Source organism: Oppia nitens, unplaced genomic scaffold (assembly GCF_028296485.1).
Source record: "Oppia nitens isolate AA-2021 unplaced genomic scaffold, nextdenovo-longstitch-racon4-pilon3 scaffold30_pilon_pilon_pilon, whole genome shotgun sequence".
Taxonomy (NCBI): domain Eukaryota; kingdom Metazoa; phylum Arthropoda; class Arachnida; order Sarcoptiformes; family Oppiidae; genus Oppia; species Oppia nitens.
In genome coordinates this window covers 1,030,407-1,045,965 of record NW_026533211.1, presented here as the reverse complement: position 1 = coordinate 1,045,965, position 15,559 = coordinate 1,030,407, and the positions used below count along the sequence as shown (strand labels likewise).

General features: G+C 21.6%; 1 protein-coding gene across 1 annotated transcript; it reads right to left on the bottom strand.

Moving 5' to 3' along the window:
• Positions 1 to 808: 808 nt before the first annotated feature.
• On the bottom strand, positions 809 to 15,033 carry LOC128956511 (uncharacterized). Its single transcript, XM_054302228.1, has 23 exons — positions 14,872 to 15,033; positions 14,670 to 14,752; positions 14,502 to 14,557; positions 14,042 to 14,261; positions 8,842 to 8,960; positions 8,687 to 8,767; positions 7,897 to 7,991; positions 6,499 to 6,693; positions 6,285 to 6,373; positions 6,131 to 6,186; positions 5,652 to 5,871; positions 5,353 to 5,471; positions 5,209 to 5,289; positions 4,289 to 4,383; positions 3,175 to 3,213; positions 2,880 to 3,080; positions 2,692 to 2,774; positions 2,518 to 2,573; positions 2,034 to 2,253; positions 1,531 to 1,649; positions 1,362 to 1,442; positions 1,027 to 1,121; positions 809 to 952 (listed from the first exon to the last, which is right to left on the bottom strand). The coding sequence occupies exons 1-23, from the start codon at positions 14,941 to 14,943 to the stop codon at positions 941 to 943; spliced, it is 2,487 nt and encodes an 828-aa protein (XP_054158203.1). The 5' UTR covers positions 14,944 to 15,033; the 3' UTR covers positions 809 to 940.
• Between the last annotated feature and the right edge of the window lie 526 nt (positions 15,034 to 15,559).

The following is a 15,559-nucleotide window of genomic DNA, read 5'->3' as shown; positions in this document are numbered from 1 at the left end:
AATTTTTGCATTTGTGAAAATTTTACATAAATTTACCATATTATTATATAACACCTGCCTTCTTAAGCCTAATACCTACCTGACCTCAATAAACATTAAAAATAACCAATAGAAATAACATTGCTTTGAATAAAAATTTAAAATATAATAATAGATTTTTAGATTTGAATTAAAATATGGTTGTTGAGGTAAAGGGTCATACAAACAGACATAACTATTATCTTAATGTGTTATATTGATGTTTGTTTGTGTAAAATCTATTTTAAAATTATATGTATGTTGTAATAATGCTTTTTAAAAATAGATTTTTATTTTTAATATTATAAAATTTTTTAATAAATATATAAAAAAATATATATATATATACATATATTTAATCAACTAATTAAATTGGAAATATTTTAAATTAAATCTAAAACTAAAATATGTTATAAAAAATATTCTAATAGTTTTTATTGTATATAATACTAAAAATAAACCAAATTTGAATTAAATTATTTTATTTTAAAATTATTAATTGTACCTTAGATTATACAGTTTATATTGAATATAATAACAATAAATATTTAAAATTACTTTAATAAACTTTTTATTAAATAATTAAATAATTTTATTAGTTGTATTAATAAAAATAAAACTATACAATTTTTCAGTTAATTACTATTTTAGTGAATATTTTTAAAAAAATATTTAATTACAAATAAATATTAGACTTAAATGGTAGTTAAGATTAGAGAATTTATAATTTTATTTTTTTTAATAATAAGTAATAATAACTTGTTTATTACTATTAGTGGATAATGCTGTCTAAATAATAAGTTGTTAATTAAATTTTTATTAATCGGTTTAAAAAATAATTTACATTATTTTATTCTAAACTATTAATTTTTCAAAATAATTTTAGGTAATGTTTTATTTATACTTTTGTATTATAACTTTGTTAAACAGTTGCCTAAATAAAAATAAAAAATATAATAAATTAATTTTTTTTTTAAATATTTTAATAAATTGCAAAAAATATTTTACCCCAAAATTGTAAACTTTTTTCGGCAATGATGTCGTATAATACCATTGATTTGATTTATAATCATATACTTCAACCGTTTCAGTTGGTTTACCATCTATTAAAATATTTATTTAAAAATAATTTTAAATGTTTATATTATTTATTATTTAATTTAACTATAAAACTGTCTAACTAGTCTAAAATTATGATTTACTATTTATAAAAATAATAATTTTACATATTTAATTTAAAAATTATATTTCAAGTTATATATATATATAAATTATTATGATTTTTAATAGAAATCTAAATAAATTTATTTATTTATTTTTTGATATATAAAAAATATATATACCTTTTCCTTGACCACCCAATGCATATAATTTCTGATTAAATGCAATTAACTTAAAATAACGTCTATCTAATAGCATTGATGCTAAACAAACAAACAAACAAAAATGTATAAATTATTTTGAAAAATAATTTTTTATTTAAAAAAAAAATAATAATAAATCATATCAAACCAATTGGTGTCCATTGATTTGCTTTCGGATCATATGATTCGCATGATTTTTGATCATTATTACCCAAACCGCCGCAAACATATAATTTGCCCATAAATAATGCTGATCCAAAATAGGCTCTTACATTATACAAAAAATAATTATTAATTAAAAAAAATTCATCTAGTTACAATATTATAAATATTTTTAACTATATATTAGATACTGGCAGGAAAAGCTTACTAGCTTAATTTTTAAATTAATTGACAACGTACTTTATTAAACATTATAAAAATTTATAAAAAAATATCATCATGTACATATAAACTATTACTGATTAATGTTTATTTTTTTTATTTTTTGCAAATCAATAACTTAAAATTATAATTTAAAAATTAAGCTAGTAAGCTTTTCCTGTCAGTATCTACTATATATATATTTATTAAAAATTTAATTTGGCATATTTTTTCATACAATAATTATTGTTTTATTTATTTTATTTTTTTTTTAAATAAATAACTAACCTAGCATATCTCATATTTCCCATTGGCTGCCATTGTTGTGTTTTTATATCATACCTTTCCATTGTATTCAAATATTCTTTACCATTATGACCGCCGATAGCATATATAAAGCCATCGTTAGCTACCAGTTCCAGATTACGTCTATCCGTATCCATTGGTTGAGCAAAATGCCATTCATTAGTAGTTAGCGAATAATATTCACATGATTTGAATACATTGCCTGAATATTGAAATTATTTTTAAAAAAAATTAAAAATTTCAATTATTTAAAGTATTCAAAAAATATTTAATAAATTTTTTTCTGCAAATAATTGTTTATTTTAAAATATTTTAATTAGTTTTTTCTATAGACAATAAAAAAAATTCAATGTGTTATTTGTTTTTATAACTCAATTAATATATTAAAATGAGTTTTTAGTTAGTATTTAGTTATTAAACATTATTTTTTTAAATTAATTAATTAATAATATTATATTTTATTTACCATTTTGACCGCCGCATACATATATTGTATTTTGAATTACAGTTGCATCATGACCACTTTATATTTAAATATAACAAATAATATAATTTTTAATATAATCAATAATTTTTTCTAACATTATTTTTTTAATAAAAAAAATAATAATTAATAATTGTATTAATTTATATTATATACTATCGTATTATATTCATCGGTGCTATTGATTGCCATTTATTTGTTAGTGTATCGTATGTTTCGATGCTATTTAAAGTTTTACCCTTAAATTTATTTTTGAAAAAATTATTAATTATTTATGTTTATTAATGACATAATAATTATTTTAATTTAATTTAATTTATATATATGATTGTTGTTTTACATACATTATAGCCGCCGATTGCATACAATTTTGAATCGTATGAAATCAGACTAAAAAAGTCCCGTTTAGTGGTCAGGGATTGTATGGTTTCCCAAATACCTGTCTGTTTGTTATATTTATAACATTGAGACAAATAGGTTGTGCCATCCAAACCACCGCATATATAGATAAAACTATTATCTAATAAGTCATCAGTAATTGTTTGCTAATAATTACATTTAATATTTAAAAATAAAATTATTTATTAGTCTTTTTTTTAAAAAAAAATATTTAACATTTTTTAAAAATATATTATTTACATTATTGATTGCAATTGTACTTGTTGAATCAAAACAATTTAATAGTAAGTAAATATTAATAATAAATACTATAAAATAATATTTATTAAACATTTTAATGTTTGTTAATAATAATTTATTTTCAAAAACAAAAATTAATGTTTAATAATTTCTTAGATATAATTGAAAAATTAATTAATTAATTGTTAATAGTTTGTCTTATTATATAAACTTAATTTAATACTAAAAATCATATAATCATTAAAAAAACAAAAAATATTGATATCATTTTTTTCAAGTTTATAAAACAAAGATCAAGTATTAATTTAAGTACTTAATAATAATGATTAAAAATATTGTTAGAGTATATAGTTTTGTATATACGGTACATTAGTTGATTAATTAAAATTAAAATGATAAACTTAAGTTATAATTATAATTTTTAGTGTACTGAAATAAAATTGTTTATTAAAGTTATATATATACTATTGATATTAATATAACTAGATATATATTTGTCATAATAAAAATATAAAAAAAATTACTACTTTTATATTAGATATTTTAATAACATATAATTTTTAATTAAGTGTTTACAAAGATATCAATATAATTAAAAAATTAATCTTAAGTTAATATTTTTGTTTATAAATAATACTAATATATTTATCTATAAAATAATCATATTTGTAGAGTGTTTCTTATTATTTTTAACAAAAAATTAATTGATCTAAATAATCAATTATTTTTCAATATTTTTAATTAATTGTGTACTAATTTATTTAGTTAAGTAAATTTTATTTCTATTTATTAATTAAAGTGCAATTTAAGACTAATTGTTTATTATATTTTTCCATAGGTTTTACATTACATTACAATGTCTCAAATAAATATTAACTATTAATTTATAAAAAAAATGTATTATAAATTTTTTTTAAAAAAAAGTATAAATATTACACATTGTAAACAAAATATGTAAAAACTTTAAAACAATGAATAAGTATTCTTTAATACAAATAAAAATTAAATGTTTTTTTTTCATAAAATTTTCATATTTTTGTTATAACAGTTGCCTAAAAAATAATAAAATATTATAATTAATATTATTAACAACAATATATATATATATATATACTCCAAATCCTGATAATTTTTTTGGCAATAATGTCGTATAAAACCATTCATTTGATTTATGATCATATATTTCAACCGTATTTGGTTGTCCAATATCTAAAAAAATAATTTATATGATATATGTGACTAAAATTCAGGTTTTATTCAATGAAATATTTGTTTTAAAAAAAACATGAAAATATGTAATAATATTTTGTTTTTGAAAAGTCTAAAGTATATGATTATATTTTAAAAAATCAATCAATTAATTTTATATTTACAATTAATGATAAAACAATACATTTTAAAATTTTTTTTTGTTATTTATACTTATAAATAAACATATTAATTAAATTTAACTTAATTTAAATAGATGCAAATAATGTTTTTATTTCTATTGTCTTTTAGCAGAGACTAGAAAATAGTAGAAAAATATATTATAAATATTATGTTTATATTATGTCTACAAAAATTAACAAATTATGTTGCATTCATATAAAATACTATTTTTTTAAAAAAATTTAAACAAATAATACATACAAAAATACATAAGAAAAAAGTATTTAACTATTATTTTACATTAAATGCAAAATATGTGCTAATATTTGATAATATATGACTACCTTTTAAAAATATGTTGTTATATGTGACTAAAACTTTTGCAATTAATTAATAGTTTTCAATCAATGGTTTATATATCTAATTATTTTGTTAATATCTTTAATAATTACAAAAAAAATTAAGTTATATGTAAAATAAATTCTATAATGCTTACTTATAAATAAAATATAAATTAATTTTACTAAAAAAATCTGGAATATTTTGTACTTATCATACGAAATTTAATATTAATTTTTATTTTTAAAAAAATTATAGAATTATATAGATATAAAATATTTTTTTTGTTAAAATTTAAATTCTATAGATTATAATAAAATATACCTTTTGTTAGGCCACCCAATGCATATAATTTGTTATTAAATGCAATCAAATTAAAATGAACTCTATCTAATTGCATTGATGCTAATAAAATTAATTATAAAAATTAATACAAATAAAATAATTTCAATAATTAAAATTATCAACCAATTGGTGTCCATTGATTTAATTTCGGATCATATGTTTCACATGATTTTGTATCGCTATTAACATAACCGCCGCAAACATATATTTTATCCATAAATGATGCTGAACCAAAATTTGATCTTTTATTTTTTTTAATAAAAAATATAAACTTAAAATATTTAAGAAATTACTGAAATTGTTAAAAAGATATTTATATTTATTATAAATTTATAAATAATTTTTAAATAAGTATTAGTCTAGTAATTTTTATTAATTTATTTGAAAACTAATATAATAGAAATAATATAAAATTAAATAACCTAGTAGATTTCATATTAGCCATTGGTTGCCATTGTTGTGTAGTTGTATCATATCTTTCCATTGTATTGAATATTTCTTTACCATTAGAGCCTCCGATAGCATAAAAAAACCCATTGTGTGCTACCAGTGCCAGACCATACCTTTCCGTAGTCATTGGTGTTATAAAATACCACTCATCAGTATTTAGTGAATAAGATTCACAAGATTTGATATATTTATCTAAATATAAATAATTTAATAAAAATAATGATATAATGTACACATAAAAATTTGACCAAGCATAATATAAGTTCAATTGTTAATAATAATATTATCATTATTTATTATTAGTGTTGATTTTAATTAATTTAAATAAAATTTGTTATGTTTTTTTTTAAATTAAATATCTATTATTAATAAAACACAAATTTAATTATTATTTTTGTGTTATAGTTATTTATCAAACTTATAAAATATTTTTAAATATATATATACTTACCATTTTGACCGCCGCAAACATAAATTGTATTTTGTATTACACTTGTAGCATGCTGACTTTTTTTTCAAAAAAAAAATCAATAAATTAAATAAAAATTAAAAAATATTCATGATTGAAAAAACTGTTTTAAATATCTAGTTTTTTTAATCAATACCCGCGTAATATATTCATTGATACTATTGATTTCCATTGATTTGTTTGCGTATCATATTTTTCAACACTATTCAAATATTCATATTTGTCCTAATAATAATAAAATAATATTTAATTTGTTTAGATTTTAAAATAATCAAATATAAAACGAGTATTTTTTTGGGTAACAATACTAAAATGAAAACAATTTTAAATACACAATTTTTTTTGCATACATTTAAGCCTCCGATTGCATATAATTTTGAATCGTATGAAATCAAACTAAATATATTTCTCGGAGTAGACATGTATTGTATGGTTTCCCAAATAGCTGTTTGTTTGTTATATTTATAACACTGAGACAATTGTGATGACCCATCATATCCACCGCATATATAGATAAAACTATCCGATAAGTCATCAATTGTTTGCTAATAATTACAATAACATCAAAAAAATAAAATTATTCATTAGGTTTTTTTAGAAAATAAATATTTAACATTTTTTTAAGTAAAAATATAGTTTACATTATAATCACTATTATTATTATTGATTGCAATTATACTTGTTGAATCATAACAATTAAATAGTAAATAAATATATGCAATAAATAATATAAAATTATATTTATTAAACATTTTTTTGTTTGTTTGTTAATAATTTATTTTCAAAAAAAAAACAATTAACGTATAATAATTTCTGTAACATATATTAGAAAAAAAAATTAATTAATTGTTATAAGTTTGATACTAAAAATCAGTAAACAATCAGTAAAAAAAAATATTGATATCATTTTTTTTTCAAGTTTATATAACAAAGATCAAGTATTAAATTTAAGTACTTAATAATAATGATTATAAATATTGCTAGATTATATTTTGTTTACTTATAAATTAGTTGATAAATTAAAACAGAGAAATGATATTTTTAAGTTTAAAGTTATAATTAAAAGTCTAAGTATAGTGAAAAAAATTTATTAATTAGATTTTTGTTAAGTTATATATAAACTATTGATATTAATAAAACTATATATATATATATATGTCATCTATAATATAATTTTTAATTAAATAAGTGTCTACAAAGATATCAATATAATTAAATATTAATCCTAAGTTGATATTTTTGTTGATTAATTATAATAATATATTTATCAATTAAATAATCATATTTAAGTTAAGTGTTTCTTATTATTGTTAACTTAAATTAATTGTCTAAATAATCAATTATTTTTCAATATTTTAAATTAATTATATTTTATACTTATATAAGTAACTTATATTTCTATTAATTAATTAAAATGCAATTAATAACTAACTGTTTATTATATAATTTATGTTTTCCCATAGGTTTTACATTAAATTATAATGTCTTAAATAAATATTAACTAGTAATTTATAAAAATGTAATATAAGTTAAAAATGTATAAATTCTACATATAATTAATAAAAAACAAATATTTAAAAACTTTAAAATTTTAAATAACAATGAATAAGTATTGTTTTAAAAAATATTAATTGTACTGCAAATAAAAATTTTTATGATGGTTTTCATATTTTTTTTATAACAGTTGCCTAAAAAATAAAATACAATAAATAATATTAAAACAAAAAATATTAAACAAAGATATTTACTCCAAAATCTTGTAGTTTTTTTGGCAATGATGTCGTAAAATACCATTGATTTGATTTATGATCATATATTTCAACCGTATCTGTTTGTTTAAAATCTAAAAATAATTAAATGTAATAAATATAATTTTAATTTAATTAAAAAAATTTTGTAATATTTTAGCATTATCATACGAATTTAATTTAAATTCTATAGATAGTCTAAAACAGTGATTAACTTTATAAATAGGAATTTTTTTAGCTATTATTATAATTTATGAAAAGTACCATGATAAAACTAATCACACATATAGACTAGTACAAATTAAATAAACTATGGCTTAGATAAATAATTTATTTAATTTGTATACGTTTAAATGTTATAACATTATTGATGTTCAAAAATTTATAATAAATAAAATAATTATTTATAGATAACATAATAATTTTTATTTAATTTAAATGTTTTTAAAAATACATTACAATAAATAATAACTAAACTATGACTTAGATAAAATATTTACCGGTAGTTATTATTTATTGTAGTGTATGTTTAAAAACATTTAAACTAAATAAAAATTATTATGTTATCTATAAATAATTATTTTATTTATTATAAATTTTTGAACATCAATAATGTTATAACATTTAAACGAATACAAATTAAATAAATATTTTATCTAAGCCATAGTTTATTTAATTTGTACTAGTCTATATGTGTGATTAGTTTTATCATGGTATCAATAACATTTATCAACAACAACAAAATTATCATGATACTACTTAAAGTTAAAATTACTGGTCTAAAATATACCTTTGGTATAGCCACCCAATGCATATAATTTGTCATTAAATTCAATCAAACTAAATTCAAATCTTTCTATAAGCATTGATGCTAATAAATAAAATTTATTATAAAAAAAAAATCATACAAATAAAATTATTTCGATAATTAAAATTATAATAAACCAATTGGTGTCCATTGATTTGTTTTCGGGTCATATGATTCGCATGATTTCCCATCACTTATATCATAACCGCCGCAAACATATATTTTATCCATAAATAATGCTGAGCCAAAATTAAATCTTTTGTTTTGTTTTTTTATAAGATTTAAATTAAAAAGTATTAAAGAAATTAGTGAAATTAGATAAAAGTTATTTAATTAATTAATAATTTTTTTAATAATCTAAAATTATTACTAATTATTTATTAATCTAGTAATATTAAATAATTTTTTGATTAATTTATTTTAAAACTTAATAATAATAATAATAATAATAATAATAATAATAATAATAATAATAATAATAATAATAATAATAATAATAAGAGGAGGCACAGTGGTGTAGTGGTTAGTGTGTAGGGCTAGTAGAGTAATGGAGAGTAAGATCGTGAGTTCGAGCCCTGATGTGGAAAGCAATTTTTCTGAGAAAAAAAAATTGTTTTAACTGTGCTTCCCGTCCCTGCCCAACCAACGCTGTTTAGGACGGCCAACTTAAGTAGTATGGGGAAAGCGGGGTGCTAAGTGAGGACGAGTTTCTGCCCGACCCGGGTATCGGTACTTCGGTATCGGTGCCCACCTGGGGGTACCCGCAAGGGTGCTCCCACCCGGGGGTGCCTGTAAAAAGGTGCCCCCACCCCGAAGGGACGTCCGCAAGGATGTCCCTTCACCCTTCGAGTAGTTACTCGTCCTCACACGCAATGGCCACTTTTGTTTCAAAAAAATAAAAATAAAAATCCTATTTCAACAAACACATGTTAGTGGTGAGAAATGGGTGGCAATAGACACATATTAGTGTTGAGCTTTCTCTAGGGACCGGGACCCCGTAAAAAGGCCACAAAATATATAAATATGATTACACGTAGTCGTAGGAATAACGGGGGGTGTTCGGGAGGTACCCTCTCAAATAAATCCCGCGTTCAGCAGGTAGGCATTGACTGCTGTTCGTTAAGTATGCATCATATCCCACGCAGTGATGTGCTATGCGGGCAAAGCTGTGATGTAATGCGACCGCAGACTAGTCAACAAAATCAGACTAACCTCCAAAATGTTTCAGTTCAAGCTGGTTCTCAGCAACAACTGACCAATTTGGTTGACAAATCGCAAAAGCGCATGAGATGGACACATGAGATGAATACCTTGATAATGCGCGAATACTACAGATCAACTCGACTCGAAACAAATATGACTGATTACAGAAACCAAATATACTTAGCATTCAAACAAAAATATCCAGAACTAAATGTAACGGAACAAAGAATTGCAGACCAACGGCGATTCTTAGCAAAGAATAATAAAATATCCCCGATTGAATTACAAGAAATCAAACAACAAGTGGCACATGAACTATCATTAAATGAAACAACTGAATTAAATACCACACTAGAAGTAGTGCCAGAAATAGAAGAGACACCTACAACAACAGATAACATAAACAATACAAATGATGAAATAAAAAGAATAACAGCAGAAAATGAACTAAAAACATCTTTAGAACAATATAAAGACTTTGAAATAGAATTCAGACCTAAATTACCAAAAATAAGAAGTGGCATTAAAACAAGATCTACTATAATAACGATAAATGATATACTTAAAATTACATCGAAGAAAATATGTCGTTGAGCGCAATTAATACAATAACGTATTGTGCAGCAGTAGCAGTATCGAGACTCTTAGGCTACAAAATAGAACACATGTCTACAACAAAACCAAATCAAGAAAATGTAATACCTAAATGGCAAAAGCGAATAGAGACACGGATAGAAGGGAAAAGAAAAATAATTGGAAGAATAACGCAAGTGTTAAATGGAATCAAATCAAAAAGACTTAACCAATCATTAAAAGATATATACAGATCATTACAGACAAAACCTGGAAAACCTGAATTTGAATCCATAATCCGAAATTACAACGACACATTAAAACAAACAGTTCAAGCACTATCACAAAGAATTAGAAGATATAAAATACAAAGCGAAAGACGAAAACAAAATACAATGTTCTATAATAACGAAAAAATGTTCTATAGAAATCAAAATAAAATAAATTCAAGCAATAATAACAATACACCACAAATAGATGAAATAGAAAACTACTGGAAAGAAATCTGGAGTAACCCAAAGGAATATAAAGAATCTAATTGGATAAATGATATTGAAGATGAAAATAAAGAAATACCACATATGACTTCAGTAAATATAATTAAAGATGACTTAACCGAAGCCCTCAATAAATCCCACAATTGGAAAAGCCCAGGACAAGACAAAATACAAAACTTCTGGTATAAACACTTTACAACAGTTCATCAACCAATGGCAATAGCAATGAATAAAATAATACAAACAGGACAAACCGATGACTTCCTCACTTCCGGAATAACATATCTACTCCCAAAAACAGAAAATACATCAGATCCCAGCAAATATAGACCAATCACTTGCCTAACAACAATGTATAAAATCCTAACATCCATAATATCAACAAAAATATATAATCATTTAAGTAACAACAACATAATAGCTGAAGAACAAAAAGGCTGTATAAAACACTCAATGGGTTGTAAAGAGCAATTAACAATAGACAATATCATAACAATAAGAGCTCGTCAAAAACATAGAAATCTTGAAATGGCATACATAGACTATAAGAAAGCATTCGATTCAGTCCCTCATAAATGGTTATTAAGAGTGTTAAAACTATATAAAATTGACAACACACTGATAAACACATTAGAAAATATGATGAAAAAATGGAATACTAAATTGTGTGTCAATACAAATAATGGAACAAAAATAAGTACAGAAATCAAAATAAATAGAGGAATATTTCAAGGAGATTCACTCAGTCCTCTGTGGTTCTGCTTAGCTATAAACCCACTGTCATCACTACTTAAAAAGCTAAAAGGCGTAAATCTAAAATCAAGTGATACAAAATATAATCTAACACATCTACTATATATGGACGACTTAAAACTATACTCCGAAAAAGAATCTGATTTAAATGCAATGCTAAAAACAACAGAAACTTTCTCCAATGATATAAATATGGAATTCGGATTAGATAAATGTGCTATAATGAAACTGAAAAGAGGAGTCTATTCTGAAAGAAATCAATACGAAACTGATAACGGATATATAAAGGCACTAGAAAATGGAGATATATATAAGTATTTAGGAATTAAGCAAATGCATAAATCTAAAATGACAGAAGTTAAAGAAGAAATAAAGAAAACATTAAACCAAAGAATAATAAAAATACTAAAATCTCAACTAAACTCAAACAACAAATTCAAAGCCATAAACACTTGGGCTATACCTGTACTGACATACTCGTTCGGAATAATAAAATGGAGTAAAACAGAACTTGAGACCATTGAAAGACATATAAGGCGACAACTTACAATGTTTGGACTACACCACCCTAGAAGTTCTGTAGCACGACTGTGTGTTAGTAGAAAGCATGGGGGTAGAGGGTTACTAAACATTGTAAGCCTTGAAGCCAAACAGCGAGAATTGCTGAGAAAATACCATCAACAAAAATGCAATGTCTCAGAGCTCCACAAAATAACAGCAACACTTGATAACAACTACACACCTCTAAATCTCAGCAATAATGAACATCAAATAGAAATACAAAATGAAAAAGAGAGGATTAACACGTGGGCCTCAAAAGAACTCCACGGTAGATACAGAGCAGAACTCAACCAAACACACGTAGACGAAGAAATGTCTACAAAATGGTTGAAGTACGCCGGTCTTCATGGAGAGACAGAGGGGTTCATGATGGCAATACAAGATCGAGTGATTCCGACACGAAACCATCAGAAATACATCCAAAAGCTAAATATACCAACAGACAAGTGCAGGATGTGTCATATGGAGTCCGAAACAATAGAACATATACTAAATGGGTGTAAAGTACTCACAAACACCGAGTACCTAAGCCGTCACAACCAAGTAGCCAAAATCATACATCAGGAATTGGCAATAAGATTCGGACTAACCAAAGAACCATTACCATACTATAGATACGAGCCACAAAGTGTAATGGAAAGCAACAGAGCCAAGCTCTACTGGGATAAAGAAATAAGAACAGATAAGACTGTGGCCCACAACCGCCCAGATATAGTACTAGTAGACAAACATCAAGATAAGGCGTACATAATAGACATAGCGGTCCCACTAACACACAAACTACAGGACACGCATAGTGAGAAACGCCGAAAATATACAGACTTGGCCTATGAGATCAATAAAATGTGGCGCATTAAGAAAGTTGAAATCATACCTATAATCCTGTCATCAATGGCCGTAATACCGAAAAATCTGGCCCTAAGTTTGGAATCACTGGAAATCAGAAAAACTAAGATCTATGAAATGCAAAAAGCAGTGATACTTCAGAGTTGTAGAACAGTCAGAAAAGTACTAGACTTGAGTTGAGTCTAACCAGTCGTGTCTCTGCCACCAAAAGTGGCCGACACAACTGTGATCACACCGGAACAACCGTGATATACAAAGATAATAATAATAATAATAATAATAATAATAATAATAAATAATAATAATAATAATAATAATAATAATAATAATAAATAATAATAATAATAATAATAATAATAATAATAATAATAATAATAATAATAATAATAATAATAATAATAATAATAATAATAATAATAATAATAATAATAATAATAATAATAATAATAATAATAATAATAATAATAATAATAATAATAATAATAATAATAATAATAATAATAATAATAATAATAATAATAATAATAATAATAATAATAATAATAATAATAATAATAATAATAATAATAATAATAATAATAATAATAATAATAATAATAATAATAATAATAATAATAATAATAATAATAATAATAATAATAATAATAATAATAATAATAATAATAATAATAATAATAATAATAATAATAATAATAATAATAATAATAATAATAATAATAATAATAATAATAATAATAATAATAATAATAATAATAATAATAATAATAATAATAATAATAATAATAATAATAATAATAATAATAATAATAATAATAATAATAATAATAATAATAATAATAATAATAATAATAATAATAATAATAATAATAATAATAATAATAATAATAATAATAATATTAACTACCTAGTGTATTTCATATTAGCCATTGGTTGCCATTGTTGTTTAGTTGTATCCAATCTTTCCATTGTATTTAAATATTCAAATCCATTATAGCCTCCGATAGCATATATAAACCCATTGTTGGCTACCAGTGCCAGACCACGCCTATCCGTAGTCATTGGTGTTACAAAAGACCACTCATCAGTATTTGGTGAATAAGATTCACATGATTTGATATATTTGTCTAAATATAAATAATTTTTTCAAAAATAATGACAAAGAAAAAAAATTTGACCAAGCAGAATATAATTTCAATTTTTAATATTATTATAATTTTTTTTTATCATTAGTGTTACTAATTTTGAAACATTTGTTTTGTTTGTTTTTTTAAAAAAAAAATTAAATAGCTATTATTAATAAGACAAATTAAATTTTAGTTATTAATCAGACAAATTTTTTTTTTTAAATATATATATATACTTACTATTGTAACCACCGCATACATATATTGAATTTTGTATTACACTTGCACCATGCTGACTTTTTTTTAAAAAAAAATAAATAATAATATATTAAATAAAAATAAAAACTATTAATTAATTTTTCTAAAAAAAAACTTTTTAAATAACTAGTATTTTTTTTTAATCAATACCGTCGTATTATATTCATTGATTGAATTGATTTCCATTGATTTGTTTGTGTATCATATGTTTCAACACTATTTAAATCATTATCCTAATAAATAATTAATTAATTTGTTAATATAAAAACATTTTTTTTGCATGTGTGTAACAATATTTATAATGAAAATAAATTATTGAAATAATTTTTTAAAAACATTATTATTTGCATACATTATAGCCGCCGATTGCATACATTTTTGAATCCATTGAAATCAAAGTAAATGAAATCCTTTCAGTGGACATGTATTGTATGGTTTCCCAAATACCGGTTTGTTTGTTATATTTATAACATTGAGACAAATAGGTTGAACCATCACTTCCACCGCATATATAGATAAAACTATCATCGGATAAGTCAATTGATTGCTAATAATTAGATTAATAATTAAAAATAATATTTATTAGGGGTTTTTTTAAAAAATAAATAAATAAATACTTACATTATAATCACTATTATTATTATTATTATTATTATTGATTGCAAGTGTAATTGTTGAATCAAAACAATTTAATAGTAAATAAATTTTAGCAATAAATATTATAATATAATATTTATTAAACATTTTTGTTTTGTTTGTTAATAATTAATTTTCAAAAAAAAACAAAACAATATAAAATAATTTTTTAGATATATTTGAAAAATAAAATTAATTAATTGTTAAAAAATTTTAGTTTTGTTATATAAACTTTATATAATACTTAAAAAAAAAAATTTGAATTCCATATGGGAAATAAAAAACACGATTATTATTAAGTTATTATTGAATTTTTTTCTATACATATAATTTTATGTCAACTAATTTATTTTTTTTATGTATTTATATTAGAGTTTATAACAATAATTTATTTATTTATTAAA